The sequence below is a fragment of the Lathyrus oleraceus genome, chromosome 5, assembly GCF_024323335.1.
Source record: "Lathyrus oleraceus cultivar Zhongwan6 chromosome 5, CAAS_Psat_ZW6_1.0, whole genome shotgun sequence".
In the NCBI taxonomy this organism is placed as follows: domain Eukaryota; kingdom Viridiplantae; phylum Streptophyta; class Magnoliopsida; order Fabales; family Fabaceae; genus Lathyrus; species Lathyrus oleraceus.
Genome location: NC_066583.1, coordinates 611,192,432 through 611,211,146, shown reverse-complemented (window position 1 = coordinate 611,211,146; position 18,715 = coordinate 611,192,432). Strand labels below are relative to the sequence as shown.

Here is an 18,715-nt window from a genome sequence, read left to right as displayed (position 1 = left end):
CATGAGATAGAAGTATATGTGGATGACATGATAGCTAGATCTCATACTGAAGAGGAACATCTCGATCATTTATACAAACTGTTCGAGAGGTTGAAGAAGTACAAGTTGAGATTGAATCCGAACAAATGCACTTTTGGAGTAAGATCCGGTAAACTCTTGGGCTTTATTGTCAGTGGTAAAGGAATTGAGGTTGACCCGGCTAAAGTGAGAGCTATTCAAGAAATGCCAGTTCCCCGTACGGAGAAAGAAGTCAGAGGTTTCTTGGGACGCTTGAACTACATTGCTCGATTTATCTCCCACTTGACCGCTACCTGCAAACCCATCTTCAAATTATTGAGGAAGAATCAAGAGATGATATGGAATGACGAATGCCAAGAAGCTTTTGACAAAATCAAGAAATATCTCCAGGAACCTCCAATTCTGATACCACCAGTTGAAGAAAGACCTCTAATCATGTATTTGACCGTGTTAGAAGGTTCAATGGGGTGCGTGTTGGGGCAACATGACGAGTCTGGTCGAAAAGAGCATGCCATATACTACCTGAGCAAAAAGTTTACCGACTGTGAAACAAGATACTCACTGCTCGAGAGAACTTGCTGTGCTTTGGCCTGGGCTGCTCGCCGACTAAGACAGTATATGTTGAATCATACCACTTTGTTGATTTCTAGGATGGACCCCATCAAATACATGTTCGAGAAGCCTGCCCTCTCCGGAAGAATAGCGAGATGGCAAATGATCTTAACAGAGTACGACATCCAGTATACTACCCAGAAAGCCATCAAAGGAAGCGTGCTAGCTGATCATTTGGCTCATCAAGCGGTGGACGATTATCAATCTATGAATTTTGAGTTCCCGGATGAGGATGTCATGCTTGTTACTGATGAGGCAAAACCTAAACCGGATGAAGGACCCGAACTGGGATCCCGATGGACTATGGTCTTTGATGGGTCTTCTAATGCATTGGGCCATGGTGTTGGGGTTGTACTCATTTCTCCCGAGGGTTACCATACGCCTTTCACGGCTAGACTATGTTTTCATTGTACCAATAATATGGCTGAGTATGAAGCATGTATTTTTGGACTCAAAGCTGCTATAGATTGGCGAATCAAGTTTTTGAGTGTGTACGGAGACTCAGCATTAGTAATCAGTCAGATCAAAGGAGAATGGGACACTAAACATCCGAATCTCATCCCTTATCGAGAGAGGGTGATGACATTAATCCCATACTTTGAAGAGATTACATTTGAACATATCCCACGAGAAGAGAATCAGTTGGCAGACGCATTGGCTACCATGTCATCTATGTTCAGAGTCAGATGGGACAATGAAGCTCCCATGATCACCATTGAGCGATTGGATGAACCAGCACATTGTTATGAACTTAATACTGAGGGAGTAGAGGAGAAACCTTGGTTCCACGAAGTAAAAAGATATTTAGAAGCTCAGGAATACCCTGAAGGGGCATCCATCAATGACAAAAAATTCCTGAGGAAGTTCTCCGCTAAGTTCTTTCTGAGTAATGGAGTATTATACAAACGTAATCATGATTCGACTTTGCTTCGCTGTGTGGATAAAAAGGAAGCAGAAAGGATTATGGAAGACATGCATGACGGTATTTTTGGGACTCATTCTAGTGGACATACAATGGCCAAGAAGATCCTGAGATCAGGGTATTATTGGTCTACCATGGAAGCTGATTGCCACCATCACTCCAGAACCTGTCACAAGTGCCAGATCTATGCGGACAAAGTACATGTGCCTCCTGCTCCATTGAACGTGTTGACAGCACCTTGGCCCTTTGCAATGTGGGGCATCGATATGATTGGAGAGATTAAACCTACGGCTTCTAATGGACATCGCTTCATCCTCGTCGCTATTGATTACTTTACGAAGTGGGTAGAGGCAGCCTCATTCGCTTCTGTCACCAAGAATGTGGTGGCACGGTTCATCAAGAATAGTCTTATTTGTCGGTATGGCATCCCTGAAAGGATTATCACTGACAATGGTACTAATTTGAACAACAAGATGATTACTGAACTCTGCACGCAGTTCAAATTTAAACACCATAACTCTTCCCCGTACCGGCCAAAGATGAATGGCGCCGTAGAGGCTGCTAATAAGAACATCAAGAAGATCATACAAAAGATGACAGTAACGTACAAAGACTGGCATGAGATGTTACCGTTTGCTCTCCATGGTTATCGCACTTCAGTACGCACTTCGACAGGGGCAACTCCTTTCTCTTTAGTCTACGGAACGGAAGCTGTTTTACCAGTGGAAGTCCAGATTCCCTCTCTAAGAATCATGAAAGAGGCGGGCTTAGATGAAGATGAATGGATTCAGACTCGACTCGATCAGATAAATTTGATTGATGAGAAGAGACTTGCGGCTGTTTGTCACGGGCAGATATATCAGAAGCGCATGACCCAAGCATTTAACAAAAGAGTCAAGAGACAGGTGTATCAAGTTGGCGACTTGGTGATCAAGCGTATCATTCTACCACAAGGAGATCCCAGAGGCAAATGGACTCCCATATACGAAGGGCCATTTGTGGTTAAGAAGGTATTCTCCGGTGGAGCCATGATACTTGCTACAATGGATGGCGAAGACTTCCCGCATCTTGTGAACGCGGACATAGTTAAAAAATACTACGCATAACAGAGACCCGCTAGGTCGACGTACCTAGGCAAAAGTAAGGGCATCCCGGCGAACCAAAAGGGTTCGGGTAAAAATTAGGGATAAACATATAAAAATGTACACCCGGCAAGTCGAAAACCTGAAAAGGCGGCTTGGGCAAAAATGGGTATCCTGGTGGACTGAAAACCTGAAAAGGCGGTCCAGGCAAAAATTAGGGATTCAAGCGTATGACTATGTCCCGTTCTCTGTCAGCTTCAACCAAGTTCAAGGGACTGAACAAGCCAATCACCTCTATCCGACAGCAGGAGATGAGATGCCTGAAGACATGATGACAGTAGTGGAATTAAAATCAATAGGACTTTTTCTGCATAGCTGTCTCTTTGTTTTCTTGACAATTTCCTCTTACTAGGATTTCTGTCTCCTTGTACACAAATTGCCTGTTTATAGGCCCTCTTTCAAAATCAATACAATTTCATTTCGAAAAATTGTTGTTATTTTGCTTCCCTGTTTTGTTTGCATAAACGTCCATTGATTTAATTTGAATTGATATATGCATTTGAATATGATCAATGTTTATCAAAAATACATGCCTAAAATGGAAATTGCAATTACTACCAGACTTCAGGATCAAGGAGAAGGTCTAACCATGCTTTCCAATGAATCCGTTGCTAATTCGATTCCCCGGCAACGCCAATTGTTCCCCAGAAGAGGGTGGCATTACTAGACAAATGGGTCATCTTCTCTATCCCCAGCCAGGCTCTGTCAAGTGTTTCTACCATCAGACAGAAGTCAAATCCCCCAGCTAAGGAAGGGTCTTCCATACAAATATCTCCGGCCAGAAGACTGAGATTTATTCCCCCAGTAGAATTCCCTGGAAGAACGTTTCAGACGCATAGTGCATTCATTACATCATTTCACATCACATACCGCATCATATACTTTACATCATTTCATAACATATACATGCATACAATGCTCACATTTACTTCATACCGCATCATATACTTTACATCCTTTCGTAACATATACATGCATACAATGCTCGCATTTATTCCAGACGCATAATTCATTCATCACATCATATCACGGTACACGCATGCATACAACATTTGCATCTCATGCATCATGACATTGCATGAAACTAACTTTATTTTTCAGGCTGATTATCCTTCTGATCGCATTCAAGATTCGAATACAGCTCTCAGATATAATCCATCTGACGAACGTTCTGACATCTTCCCAATGGTGGCATCTCTAAGCCCACCCCAGATATTCATTGCAAATACAACAAATATTATCAGATACCGCCTAACATACGGTTTATTCTGATTCAGCCCAACATATGACTCCTTCAGCTCAGATACGATCTAACGTACGATCCATTCTGGCTTTTAGCAACTCCAATACGGTCTAACGTACGACCCATTTGGACCTCCAGCTCAGATACGATCTAACGTATGATCCACTCTGATCTTCAACAACTCAAGTAGGGTTTAATGTACGACCAAGTTAGACCTTTATCTCCTCAGATGCTACCTTCGGACAGGTACATTTCTGAATGGTAGTCTAGTATACGGCTACTCCTTTACTCAGATGCTACCTTCGGACAGGTACATTTCTGAATGGTAGTATAGTATACCGCTACTCCCTTACTCAGATGCTACCTTCGGACAGGTACATTTCTGAATGGTAGTCCAGTATACGGCTACTCCCTTACTCAGATGCTACCTTCGGACAGGTACATTTCTGAATGGTAGTCTAAGTATACGGCTACTCCCTTACTCAGATGCTACCTTCGGACAGGTACATTTCTGAATGGTAGTCCAGTATACGGCTACTCCCTTACTCAGATGCTACCTTCGGACAGGTACATTTCTGAATGGTAGTCTAGTATACGGCTACTCCCTTACTCAGATGCTACCTTCGGACAGGTACATTTCTGAATGGTAGTCTAAGTATACGGCTACTCCTTTACTCAGATGCTACCTTCGGACAGGTACATTTCTGAATGGTAGTCCAGTATACGGCTACTCCCTTACTCAGATGCTACCTTCGGACAGGTACATTTCTGAATGGTAGTCTAGTATACGGCTACTCCCTTACTCAGATGCTACCTTCGGACAGGTACATTTCTGAATGGTAGTCTAAGTATACGGCTACTCCCTTACTCAGATGCTACCTTCGGACAGGTACATTTCTGAATGGTAGTCTAGTATACGACTACTCCCTTTTCAGCAGATTCAGCCTAACGGACGGCTCATTCTGCTCAGATATGGTTTAATGTACGACCAAGTTAGACCTTCATCCCCTCAGATGCTACCTTCGGACAGGTACATTTCTGAAGGGTAGTCTAGCATGCGACTACTCCCTTTAAAGCAGATACAGCCTAACGGACGGCTCATTCTGTTACTCAGATGCTACCTTCGGACAGGTACATTTCTGATCCCTTATCCCCAACAGTATATAGCACACGCTGACTCCCCAGCGAAGTCAACAGCATGATGGATGATTCACTATACGGTCTAGCGTATGACCCGGTATGACATCCATGTCTTCAGACATCGTCTAACGTACGACACAGTCGGAAGCTCGGCATCAAACTTCCTGGATGGCATCTCTAAGCCCATCTCCATCAAGACTAGCTCCTGATTGACAAGCACAAATTTTTGGGGCATTCTAGTGTTCAATAATCTTTCACCTCCAGACCACGAACGGCACATACCATTCTACTCTCTCGGTTCAAGAATATTGAACAGGGGCAGCTGTCATACCCCAAAATTTGCCCATTGATATTTCAAGACATTTGTCAGGGCACTCTGACTCATTTTTATGACACTGATCCCAAAGGAACGAAGGCCCAGCTCACGAATGGCCCAATCCAGAAAATGGCCCAAACTGGCCTGTTCGCTACACGCTCGCCTAGCGAACGTTACGTTCGCTACACGCTCGCCTAGCGAACGTTCGTTACACGCTCGCCTAGCGAAGCAAACGTTCGCTACCAGCTCGCCTAGCGAAGCTGACAGACAACAAAAAATTTCGGGCTTCGTTCTGAGCCCATTAGGTCATGAAAAAGGGCATTATAAATACCAGCACTTCAGTAATGAAAAGGAGAACGAAAAAAGGAGGAAAGGAGAACCCTAGCAAGCAAACCCTAGCGCTCACAGACGGAAAACCCTAAAGGAAACCCTAAAGGAAAAGCCGGCGGCAGCAAGGTCACTTCCGCTCAATTCGATCCGATCGGCCAACTCAAGGTTACAATTCGATTGCAAACAGGTTTGCATTACTATTATCGCTTTATTTTCTTAATTTGCATGTGATACCGCTTTATGTTCTTAACTTGCATGTGACATTATAATTGAATTCATAAACATATTTGAGGTTTTGCATGTGAATTTAAGTGTGCCTGAATATTGTGAATGCTGAACCATGTAATTATGTGTTGAATGCCATAAGCCATGCCGCAGGTTGAAGTCATACTGTTCTGAAATTCAAAACCCGCAGCCGCTCGCTAGCACATCGCTAAGCGAGCATGTAGCGAGTGTTCGCTAGGCCTTCGCTAGGCGAGGCAGAGGCGAACGGGACAGCCATTGATATTTGTTATGTTCTATGCGTAACCTGATCTATTCTATGTTAATTATGCACTGTTTTGCCTGACATTCATGCTGCTGTATTTTCTTTTGCGGTGTAATCTTCGATTACACCCCGATTTGGTATTCTAACCCGTTTGCTGAATTTTGCCAAGGTTCACATGTCCCAGGAAAAGATTGCCGTTAGGTCTTCCACTTTATTTGTGGGATACCCTTGTGGAGACCCACCCTAAATTGCTTAATTAATTTTAATGTATTAATTTTAATGTATTGATTTTAATGTGGAGATTCATCCTAATCACCTAATTGACTTTAAAATATGACCTTTAAACATGTGATTTTGGACCTCTCTTTGCTGCCCTACGGTATTACGGTATAACGGTCATGTCCCGCGAATGTGGGGATACACTTAGCAATGGCCCTTCAATTAAATCATCATAAAATAAATCATGGTCCCTCGGATGTTGCCTTCGAAAATACGATTTTGTCCCTCGATGTCCCTTCGGCGTAGCCTACGGTTAAATGATGATAGTCCCTTCGAATGCTAAGGTATCCTCACAACTGTTGCCTTCAATGACCAATCGATGATCCTACGACGACCCTTAAACATCCAAAGGATAAAACTACTTACTTCTCAATAGTAAGGACAGTTTTACCCTCATAAGGATAGGAAATGCCCGGAAAGACCTCGGACAGGTATAACCCTTAATTGCTCATTCATAACCACTTTCAAAACAACTTTCAAAACTAAACAACTTCCCTTTTCCAAAACAACTTTCAAAACTAAGCGAGATAACCACTTTGTATACATTCATACAAGAATCATTACAAAGTTAAATTCTCCTTTTCAAAACATTTCCTACACATTTTTCAACCACTTTTTCAAACTAGAAAAACATAAATGATTGAGCAATTAAGAGCCCATGGATAACCATGGATATAAAGGGTGCTAATACCTTCCCTTTGTATAAAGTACCTCCCGAACCTAAGAATCTAAATTAAGGTCTTTCCTGTTCTTTTCCACCTTTCCTTATGGGATAAAAGAAAAGTCGGTGGCGACTCTTGCTAACCGCGACATTGCGATAAAAAACAAAAAGTCAGTTCACCGTATGACAGAGGGGTAAGGAGGATGCCAAGGTGTGACCCCAAAGCCAATGCAAATTATGAGATAGCATGAGGGATCTTAGGGTCAAAATTGGGGTCTTACAACATCTTATGTGACTTCCTCCGCAAGTTTCTTTAACAATTCATTAAATATATCAAGGGATGCTTCATTATACATCATCTTATACATATATGATCCTCCATGACTCCTAAATATCAAGAAAACTTCAAGTTTGCAAGTTGGTTCAAAGATGTTGACCAGAGAAAGTCAACTGGTCAAAAATGGGGTTTCCTGGACCCTATCTCCTACACTTTTTGTCATATGAAAATTATTCCAAGATCCAAGTTACTCTTTATGACATTACAAACAACTTTCATGTTGACATCAAGAGCTAGTTTTGCTTGGAAAGTCATTTTTATTGGTGAAAGATTATAGGTCATTTTGTTTGTGCCCTAGTTAGGAGAAGGACCATAAATTTCTCAACTTTTATTAGATGAATGTCATACAAGTTTCATGATCAATTTCAATATGTCTTATCCAACTTTGATTCTTTAAGAAACTTCAATTTCAACTTCCAAAGGCATGTGCCAAGAGATGACATTATAGGTCATTTTGGGCCATCATCATTAAACAAGCAATTTTCCTCAACTTCTAAAATGCATAACGCCCTCATACCAAATCCAAATGGTGTCAAATTATTGACCAAATTAAAGAGGCGTGAAAGAGATACAACTTTGGTGAAGAATCCATTTTCATTTGGAGCTCATAGCAAAAGTTATTCAATGTGGAAGAAATGGTCATTTGACTTGGTACTTAGAAAAAATTCAATTATGTTTGACTTATTAAACTTCCACCTCAAAATTCATCATGATCCAAGCTCCAAATGGAAAAGTGTTAAACATCAAAGTTGTTCCCCTTGATGTCACCTTTCCAAAAAGTCCAGGATCACCTCATTTGGACAAAGATTGAGGGACTTGCGCGTGGTTCCTTTCATATGTTTATTATGGCAAATTTTGAATTCAAATAACCATTTCCTATTGCTTGCTTACATGTTAATGTTTCAGTCCTTATTATGCACGAATTGGAGTGAGATCACATCATGAATTGGGCCTAGATCAATGCCCATGCATCCATGCACCAAAGTTGCTAAATTTGGAAAAATTTCAAAGTGTGTGAAAAGCAACTTGCTTTGCTATAAATACATGACCATTGTGATCAGAAAGGGGATCCATGCTTGCCCAAGCTTTGAACCATTGCCTCCCTAGCCTCCATTAAAGGATAAACTTGAAGATTTCACTTGAAATCGAGTTCCAATTCACCTTCTGTTTTGAGATTGAAACTCCAAGAATCCAAGCCTCTCTTTGATCCATTTCACTTCCTGCAAGCTTCTAGAGTCGAGTTAAGGCAAATTGGAAGCAAGATTAAGCAAGATTCAAGCTAACCGAAGGTGATTTTTCAGAAACTTTGAGTCTTCGATTCTCTCTCAATTCTTCACCATTCTCTTTGATTTTTGGTTGGCTGAAGTCCTACCAATGTAGGCAATAAGATTATGTTGCTTTGAGGTCAAATCAAAGCAACTCAGATCATGAATCTCAAATTTCAAATCCATGTATCTTTCCATATATTAGGAATTGGAAAAAATGGAGGTCAGATTTGAGCTCCTGAGCATTTTTCCTTTAAAACCATGCCCTTACTTTTCATTTTTATGGTGGTTTGTGGTGGACCAGTCCGGTGAGGTCCACCAGAGAAGATGACCGGAGCCCTAGCTCTGGTGGTGCGTTGGCGCCTTCCAAACCATCTGATCTCTTTAAAATATTTTAATCTTGGCCCTTGGTTTTGATTACCATTGGTGTGGCGCATTGACTTAGGTCTTTGGTGGAACGCATTTGCTTGGCCATCAGATCTGCCACCTCAATTCATGAGGGAGATCTGATGGCCCTTATTTTTTTGAATTATATTTTATTTTTTGAATTTTCATTTAATGGCCTTATTTTGTTTAATTCATAATAAATCCATTTTTTATCCAAAAAAATATGAGACTTTCACCAAAAATCTTTAAATATTTTTCTCTTCCATATTTTGAAATAAAATTATTTTTTGGATTAATTTTGGTATTTTCATGAATTAAATGTTTTTGTGCATATTTTAAAGTGTTTTAAAATACTTCTGACTTTCTAAAAATTGTGATTTTTTTTGTCTAAGATCCTTTGACCTTGTTTGACCTAGGATAAATCCATTGGCCATTTATTTGGTGTTTTAAGGGGATTTGAAGTTTTGTCCAAATTAAAATGTATTTTAATTCATTTTAAATGTGATTTTTAATTGATTAAATGTTTAAAAATTATGTTGAGCCATTTTTATGGTCTTGTGATGTTTGACTTTCTGTTTGGGCCTTAGTCATGGTTGATTTGACTTTTGTTTGATCAAAACCATTTGATTTAGGGGATTGATGAAATGTACACTTCATCTCCCAAAATGAATGGATGATATTGATCAGATGAAATTCCTCTCATGATTAATTTGTGTTTCTATTTCCCCCTCCCTCTTCATATTCATCCTTATTCTTCCCCATTTCCTCATTGACCAATGAAATCTCTTTATGTATAAATGCTTATTGATTCATCAATGACCTTGTGTCAGATGAATCAATATAAGTATGAATGAGATAAGTCCCTCCCATTTCTTTTAGTGTGTGGTATGTTTTACGAGTTTGGTTCTTTGTACCAAATCTCTAATATGCATTAACACCTATATTTTTATTACCCGATCTTAGATAGTTGTGACTTCTACATAAGTCCAATTATGATTGCTTAACATAGAGATAAATTTGATCAAGAAGGCATAACATTCTAGTAAGTGAGATCGTAAGTCTCCCATTCTTCATGGCATTGTGTGAAAACTTGACCTTTTTTCCTTTCATGAGAGCTAGTGGCATACTTGTTGAATTATCCAAGTTGGATCCCTTATCATGGAAGATGTCTTGGTTTAAGGATTCATACTTATTAATGAATGGTTGAGTGTTCTCCAAATAATGACTTAATCAATTAAAAATTAACATTAACATTTGACTAACCATTGACTAACTCTTATTAATGTTGCTTTTACTTTCAAGTCATTTACTTTATGCAATTTAAATTCCAGTGCCTTTATAATTCATTGCCATTTACATTTCATGCAACTTGATTATGTTTCAAGTCATTTTTACTTTGCTCATTTGGGCAATATCTTATGATTGTATACATTTGTTTGCTTGCTTTTGTTTTGTTTGTGGTCTTAGGACCTTAAAACATTTAATAACAACAAAAACCCTAAAAAAAATTGGTGGACTATTGGATTTGATCTGAACTTTTGGACTTAGGATTAGGAAACATTCCCTATGCTAAAGGACTTGGCCAATGCCAACATCTGAAATTGGGCTATCTTTGATTGTGCCTTCATCTGATGCAAGACCTTTGAGTGCCCTTAATTTATCTGCTACTTTGTCTTTGTGCTTAATTGTTATTTTACTATTATTGTCTATGTCTAATGTTTTGTTCTGAGTTGATCAAGGAATATTTCATCTGATACATTGGAAGACATTTGAAGACTGCTAGTTATTGGAGTCCTTGCTTGGATATGGCTATCTTTATTTGATGCCTTGATCTTCATGATATTTGGATATTGCTCATTGTTTATTGCTTATTTCTTGATCAAAGTCTAAAAGAAAATGGGTTTCTATATGACATTCTTGTATGTTGGATTGCGTCCCATATGTCAGATCTTTTCAACCCTTAACCTTTTAATTTTTGCTTAGGGTAGTCTCTTCATCTCCTCCCACTTTCTTTAATTTCAAAAATTTCTCCCTATTTTCAAAAACTTTCATTGCTTGTGATTTCAAACTTAGACATGTTTTAAGGATTAGAAAGTCTGACCTTATCGATTGAATTTTAAAACTTTTTTCTTAAATCAAACTTGTAAATAAACTTAACCATATCGACTTAAATTTCAAAAAGACAAAAAGAGCTAAGAACCCCATTCAAATATTTGGCCTTTTGTGCCCCTCTCTTGTTAAATTTTTTGTTAAAATCAATTTACCAATTTCTTTGAAATTTTTACCACGAACTACTAGGTTTTGATCCCTCATATTTATGTTGGTACGTAGGAATAAGACCGAAGATCTTGTCAACACACAAAAATATAATCAATGAATTCTTTTATCATCCCCACACTCTTTATTTTATCAAACATCTTTTATACCAAAAACATATACACACTAAAAAAGGGCTCCCTAGGAGTACCTAAGACACTTTGGGTGCTAACACCTTCCCTCTGTGTAACCAACCCCTTACCTGTAATCTTTGTCATTTTATTAGTTTTGATTTGAAAACTTCTTATCTTTGGGTTTTGTTCGTACTTTTCCTTTTTCCTTTGGAAACAATAAAAGCGCGGTGGCGACTCTGGTTTTATTGACGTCAAACTTACCTATAGCTTGATGGTCATGAATTTACCGCTACACATAGCATCATGATGTTTAGTTGTGCATTTTGCATCTTCTTGGTGTTTCTCCGCTCTCTGGTGTTTTCACCCCCCCTCCGCCACAGAATATGTGTGTCCTCTCTCCAATAGAGTGTCGACCTTAAGCAAAAAGCGCTTATCCTTTTTAATTCTCCACCGAGTTTGATCCTCGTGGAAAACTTTGTTTCAGTTTTCCTTTCTAGTTCGTTATCTAGATGAGATTACTCTACGAATTGAGTTTATTTCCTCATTGGATTGAGTCTTCTTTGACCGTTTCTCTCCAGTTCATTCCTGGATTGAACTTTGATTCCTTTTGAGCTTATTACCTTTGTTAAGCTATCACTTGGTTGATAGTTATGTAATATTGAAGGTGAGAAAAACAAGAAAGGAGGGTTTGAATTGTTTTGAAAACTAAAAGCTTCTTCAGAAATAATAACATACAGAATTTTATACTGGTTCGCTTAGAAAACAAAGCTACTCCAGTCCACCCGGCCAAGGTGATTTCGCCTTTAAAAAGGACTTAATCCACTAATCTTGAAAGATTACACAACCAATCGTCTAAGAGAGTAATCTCTTATACCTTTGTTAGAGCTTCTGGTTCTTTTTACTGTCTATCTTTGATCAGAATCAAAGCTTCTTGGACGTACTTCTTCCTTAGCGGCGTCTGATCTTCTAGCACTTTGTATCTGACAAGTGTTTGTATCTGATAAGAGATCAGAGTCCTTCGTTGTTGTTCAGAGTCCAGCATACTTGTTCAGAGTCCTGCATACTTAGAAAAAATCTCGTTAGAGTGCCATTTTTGGTTTCATCCTTTGTTATCATCAAAATCTTAGAATTCTATTATAGAACCAATTTTGTTCTTACAATCTCCCCCTTTTTGATGATGACAAAACAATTTAATTTAGAGATGAAACATTTTTAGATAAGAGTCTTAGATCAGATTGTAGTGAGCTCCCCTGCGTTAGATCTGGAAGTTCAGAAGTTCTTACCGGACCTTCCATGATTTGGTGTTTCTAGCTACTTTCCTGCAGATCTTTTAAGTCAGTATATAGAAACAATGTTTGCAGAGTTTGATAGGAATTATATATGTTTTCATCATAGCTGTTTTTAGTTTCTCCCCCTTTTTGTCAGAATCAAAAAGACTTAGCAAAATTTGGCAAAATATTGATATTAACAGGTAACAGATACAGAAGCCAGAAGCACATAAGGAAAACATGGAAGAAAGAAGCAACAAGCAAATCAGATAAGGAAACAAGCATATACTACAACAAACAAGACCTTAGACAACGCTTTTTTTAGCCTTAGACAGCGCTTTAAAGCGCTGTCTAAACCTCCGCTGCTAAAGGTTTAGACAGCGCTTTTTTAAATCTTAAAAGCGCTGTCTAAGCCCCCCCCCCCCCCCCCTTAGACAGCGCTTTGGCCAAAAGCGCTTTATAAGACCCTCTTATTTTAAATTTTTTAGGTATACCTTAGACAGCGCTTTTGAAAAGCGCTGTCTAAGCCCCACCCCCTTAGACAGCGCTTTGGCCAAAAGCGCTTTCTAAGACCCTCCTATTTTAATTTTTTTAGGTATACCTTAGACAGCGCTTTTCAAAAAACGCTGTCTAAGCCCCCCCCTTAGACAGCGCTTTTGCCTAAAGCGCTTTCTAATCCCCCCCTTAGACAGCGCTTTTTACAAAAGCGCTGTCTAAGGTATACGAAATTTTTTGAAGCTTTTGTTTTAAACCACATTTTTTCCAGGTTTATAAACCAGAATTTCTACCTGTTTTCAACCAGATTTTGACAGACAATTATCACATTTTATATATGTCAAATACATAATTTAAGCAAATAGTTCAATTTAAGACAATTATATGTAATTACCTCTGGAATGTTCGGTTGAAAGGTACAGTTGATACTGTCTTTGTCCGAAGCATCTCTGTATACTGTTGAGGCGCTAACCTCTCTTTCTCTCCTCAATGCATCAAGCTCAGCTTGCATGGCTTCCAATCTTGCATGAAGCTCCCGATTCAATAGCAAGCATGTGCTTTACAACAGATTGCTTTCCCATGTTCGCTGGTGATATAACGTACCCTCCGCCTACAAAAGAATGTAAGTTGTCATACTTCAACTGCTATCATTCATGAATTTTCCTCTAAACTATCTGTCATTCAACTTTCTGAGGAACTAGAGCACATATAAAAACAAATTTGGAAATCCTGAAATATAGATAAATTGGATAATATGATGACAATAGCGATTAAGTGAAGGAAAATGATTCAAGAATTGGCAAACTAATCTTAAAGTTCAGAATGAAAATGAATGAAAGCAGCAACATCATGATTGCAATAGTATTAAATTTATTTTCTAGGTAGTATGAGACCAGCTAATAGAAGGAAATAAAAATGTTTACTATTTCTACAGTTTCAGCATACATTACTTTTAAGGCAGGCACGGACATAGCCTTTCTGGTGAGGACACTTTTTGTGAAACACGGAATGGTAAAGAATAACTGTGTCAAGGAAAACCAAATTAGTTACTTCCATTCAGAATAAGAGTGTATTTACAAATGCATTGTTCTACAATTTGTTGCTACCATAGGTTCCATCATCTTCTCTCCTCCAATAACGCCGCAGCAACAGATCTCTTCGTTTCATTCCCCTGTAAAAAAATATGATATGAAACTAATAAAATTATTACCAGAAAAATACCAGTAGGTACTACCTCAAAACACTAGGTGGTACATGATAAGCATTAAAGGATTGGGTCTTACCAAGGCAACCAATCACTATATAGCTGCTTGTGAATAATGTCGGTGTGACCATCTAGGTGCTCAACTACACTCCCCTTGGAAAAACAGAAATCCCATCTGCAAACCAAGAGTTTGTAACAAGGCAAAAAACACTTGAAAACCATGGTTTATAGAATTTCAGCATGATTGTTCTGCTTACCTATCCATTGCTATAACATAACCTATATATGACTAAACTTTCTCTTTGCAGTTAATTGAAATGTTAAATGTAAAAGTATACAGACCAGATTCCTACACACTATTATTTCAAACAAAGCACTCATGTTTACCTTGGTTTATGGGCAAGATTGTTGACCATAAAGTAAAAGATCATTTATCAATGTCCAGTTAAAAGTTCCACAGGATCTTGATGTTGGTTTTGGTTGATGGTAGACTTGTTAATATAATCCAGAGCTTTTTTATTAGACATATCATTCGGCAGATTTTGGGGGGACTAAACTGAGAAGGGAACTTGGGTGATGTTCGATTATGCTGTCCTTTTATTTTATGCAAATGATGATGGGCTAATGGTGTTCTTAGATGGAATGCAAGGACACCGTTTGCCAATGGCTTTCCAAGATAGAGCATAAGAAGACTGTAAGGTTTATTCGGATTATTTTCATTTCTTCAGAGCTTTGGTTTAGTTTGTTTTGCTCTTACACTTCCAACAATCTCTTGTACAGGAATATAATCATTTACCCATAAAAAAATAATATAGTAAAATTGCATAGATATAATATACGGTGACATTGTAACTCTGACCATCTCAAGGGGTTATAAGATGGATGGGTTGGTTTCAGGGAATGGACAAAAGCATTGGACTTGGAGTGAAAAGGAGGGCAGAGGTTCAACTTCCGTACTAACATTTGCTGTTAGAAAAAGTTACAATATGCAAAGCCAACTCCCCCCGTAACATAACACACTAAAAGCCCGCGTCAATAATAAAAGAAATGAAATTATCCCAAGACATAAAATAACATTTGCTTGTTAATCTAGCAGTGCCATTGAGCAAGACTACATCCAGTTAATGGACTTACTCGGATCTTGAAGGACCAAGTGCCATAAGAGTCTGGAAAATGGCTTCTGAAGTTCCATCTACCACACCAACAGCCATTATTGCGGGATGATCATCTCGTTTCTGGAGATTGGACAGGGTATTCAAGAATTAGTCGTTTCCATTTTAAATTAAATATAAACAACCTTTTACTGAAAAGAAACTTTGCCAACCTTCCCACCAGAATCCCTATCTTTTGCTTCCTTGAATAGTCGTAAACCTTCGTTACACCCATAAAAACATTAGTGCAAGTGTTAGCTAGGTTTTGATCATGTGAACTTACAAAAACTATTTTTGAATAAAAAAACAGCAATTGTGAAATAATTTTTTACCATTTTGGCAGCCAAAGATTGTCCAAGGTGATGGGGCAATAACATCAGAAGAAGAGAGTGTCCAGTCTATAGAATTTTGGTGATTTCTACTGGAAGATCCACTTAAGTTGTAAGCATCGCACCAAAAAAGAAACAAAAGATCATGCAACAAATACAACAAAAAAATATAGCTCAAGACAGCTTCAAATGCTTATTAACTCAGTCAACATAAAACTTTTTGTTGCAGTAAAAATCATTTAAAGGAAAGATAAAAATACCTATAAGACTGCCATTTCCTCTTGGAACATCCTATATCTTCTGGGGCACCCTGCACATATTAACAACAATAGCTTCATCCATCATTCAAACAGTTCCACCACAAGCTAAAAAAAAGCCTCAGATCATGCATAAACTATATAAACATATATACCTTCAAAGACGCTTCATGAAAGCATTGAATCCATCTCGCTGCTTCTTCAGGACGGCTCGCTCCTAACTACAACACTCATGTTTTGTAATTCCAAATTGAAACATAATTTCAAATTAACAACAACCTATATTTCAATGTAAACCTAATACTCTAATAGTCACCTCACCTTTAATCGATCATTATGATTCGAAGTGTTATATAGTGTGAAAATGAAAAACACCTAAAAAATTCACGCAGATAAACAAACATTAAGCCTGCAACCATTTGAACACAAAAACCAATAATAATTATTATAAAAAACAAAAATGAAAAAATGAAAGATTAAAGTAAGCATATACTTTTCTGTTAATACTCTCCCTTCCATTATCCATTACACGAATACACGAATCCACAATAGCACTTCTAACAGGATCCTGAAAAAGAAAGTTTCCGTTTCCGTTTCCGTTTCAGTTTCAGTTTCAGTTTCACAGAATCTAATCTAACAAACTCAATACAGTAACATTTCTAACTTCGTTATCAACCGAACCGATTCAATTGATAAAATAATCGGCGAAATGAAATTGAAAAAAAAAAGCGATGAACCTGATCGTCGGAATTGGGAACGGATTTGAAGCTACGAAGAAGGTGATGATCGAGAACGAAGTAACGCTTACGCGAAAACTGAAGTCCAAAACGGTTACAGCGTATAAGGTATAACCATCCTTCCAATGATTGAAACCGAAAAATGGAAGTGTATTCGTGTTCGCTGTTATGGTTTTCGCTGATAGGGTTTCAACGTTCGCAGGAGGGAAAACAAAAGAACAGAGAACGAAAATTGAAATGGAGTCTGAAATTTTATTTTAATTAGACCTTAGACAACGCTGTCTAAGACCCCCCCTTAGACAGCGCTTTCATTATTTTTTTGGAACATTTTCCGTGTTTTATTTTAATTTTAACCTTAGACAACGCTTTCTTTTAAAAGCGTTGTCTAAGATGCGCTGTTAAAAGTCATTTTTGGCGTAGTGATATTAGAAAGAACAAATAAATCCTAAGTGCCTAAGGGTTTGGAGGTGGAGGCATCCTCTGGAGCAGCTGGGTCAGCAGGTTCTGAATGTTGACATTAACAGAACCTTGTTGGTCCAACCTGGCTCGAACTTCCTATTGTTCTTTCTGCAGCTCTTCAAGGGTCTTCAGGACCAGAGGGACAAATGTGGAAGACTCCCCCTGAGTCAGTGCATCGTTTCCTACCCTGGCGGCAAACTCTTCAGCTAGACGAGCTGCTTCTTTAGCAGCAGCTTTGGCTTTTGCCTTAGCTTCAGCAGCAACAACGACATCAGCTAGAGCTTTGGCCTCAGCTTCCTTGATCCTTTGAAGTTCTTCTTGCCTTGCTTTCTCTTCAGCTTCTTTTCGTGCTCGCTCCTCAGCTTCTCTGGCTAGACGCTCCTGGAGCCTGAGCTCAGCATCTCTGATGAAGTCGTTGCGGACTTGTTCAGAGAGGCCTTTCAGCTTGAAGGCTTCAGAGGTCATCCAACTTATCACTCTGTTCCAGTGAGTCCTTACAGTGGAGGGATCATCACTGATGCCAGAGTTGATGGTCAGAGACTTGACCTTGTCAACTGAAGCTTCTGCAAACACCTTTATTGCTTCCTCAAGGGTTAGAAGGGTGTTTTCTAGTTCAGAGGCATGGGGTGGAGAAGTGGGGGCTTAAGTTAAGTGTGGGAGTTTGTGGGTCAGCGGATGTAGTTGGTTGGGGTATTTCAGAGTTGTGTGGTTGGACTGGTTGTGATTCAGAGTGGATTGGTTAGGATGATTGAGGGTCAGAGGTGGTTGCGTTTAGGTTTTCTGTGGGTGGGGAGATAACTTCTGGTTCAGGGATAGATTGTGTTGGCTGTTGAGAGGCCAAAGCACGATGTTGGAGCTGGGCCAGAGTTGGAGAGTGAGGGTCAGAGGGTTTAGTGTCAGATGAAAGTGTGTAGTAAGGTGGGGATTCTGGAGATGATGAGGAGGGTGAAGTGGTTTCGTTTAGAATTTCTGCTTCTGAAATAGGTAGAGATGTGGTGGCAAGGTTGAATTTTTGAGAGGGTTGGTTAGATGATCTGGAGGTTGAGGGAAAAGTTTCAGAGTTTGTGTATATGGGCGAAGGTTAAGGGATTAAGGAGGCAATTGGTTTAATTATTACCAGGGGATCCAACTAGAGGTACTGGAGGTCTTGATCCAGAAGATTCTCCCAACTTTTCTCTCTTCGCCTGCTTTGCCTTCTCAGCTGGTTCTCGTGTCCTCTTCATGAAATCTGGAGGAAAATCGGGCAAGCAGTCTAGGGAGAAATATGAGAATTCTACTACTTGTTT

General features: G+C 39.0%; 1 protein-coding gene across 1 annotated transcript; it reads right to left on the bottom strand.

Moving 5' to 3' along the window:
- Positions 1 to 12,652: 12,652 nt before the first annotated feature.
- Positions 12,653 to 16,074, bottom strand: LOC127082398 (protein ENHANCED DISEASE RESISTANCE 2). The gene is made up of 8 exons (XM_051022634.1): positions 15,980 to 16,074; positions 15,821 to 15,867; positions 15,631 to 15,731; positions 14,576 to 14,671; positions 14,399 to 14,463; positions 14,243 to 14,314; positions 13,819 to 13,902; positions 12,653 to 12,696 (listed from the first exon to the last, which is right to left on the bottom strand). Exons 3-8 carry the CDS (start codon positions 15,705 to 15,707, stop codon positions 12,653 to 12,655), a joined length of 438 nt encoding a protein of 145 aa, XP_050878591.1. The 5' UTR covers positions 15,708 to 15,731; positions 15,821 to 15,867; positions 15,980 to 16,074.
- Between the last annotated feature and the right edge of the window lie 2,641 nt (positions 16,075 to 18,715).

Bases quoted from the DNA above. Each gene is read 5' to 3' on its own strand.
- LOC127082398 (XM_051022634.1), bottom strand. From the start codon at position 15,707: ATGGCTGTTGGTGTGGTAGATGGAACTTCAGAAGCCATTTTCCAGACT. The intron at 14,672-15,630 runs GTAAGTCCATTA...CTTGGTTTGCAG, and splicing joins CTTGGTCCTTCAAGATCCGA to ATGGGATTTCTGTTTTTCCA. The intron at 14,315-14,398 runs GTAGCAACAAAT...TCCTTGACACAG, and splicing joins AGAAGATGATGGAACCTATG to TTATTCTTTACCATTCCGTG.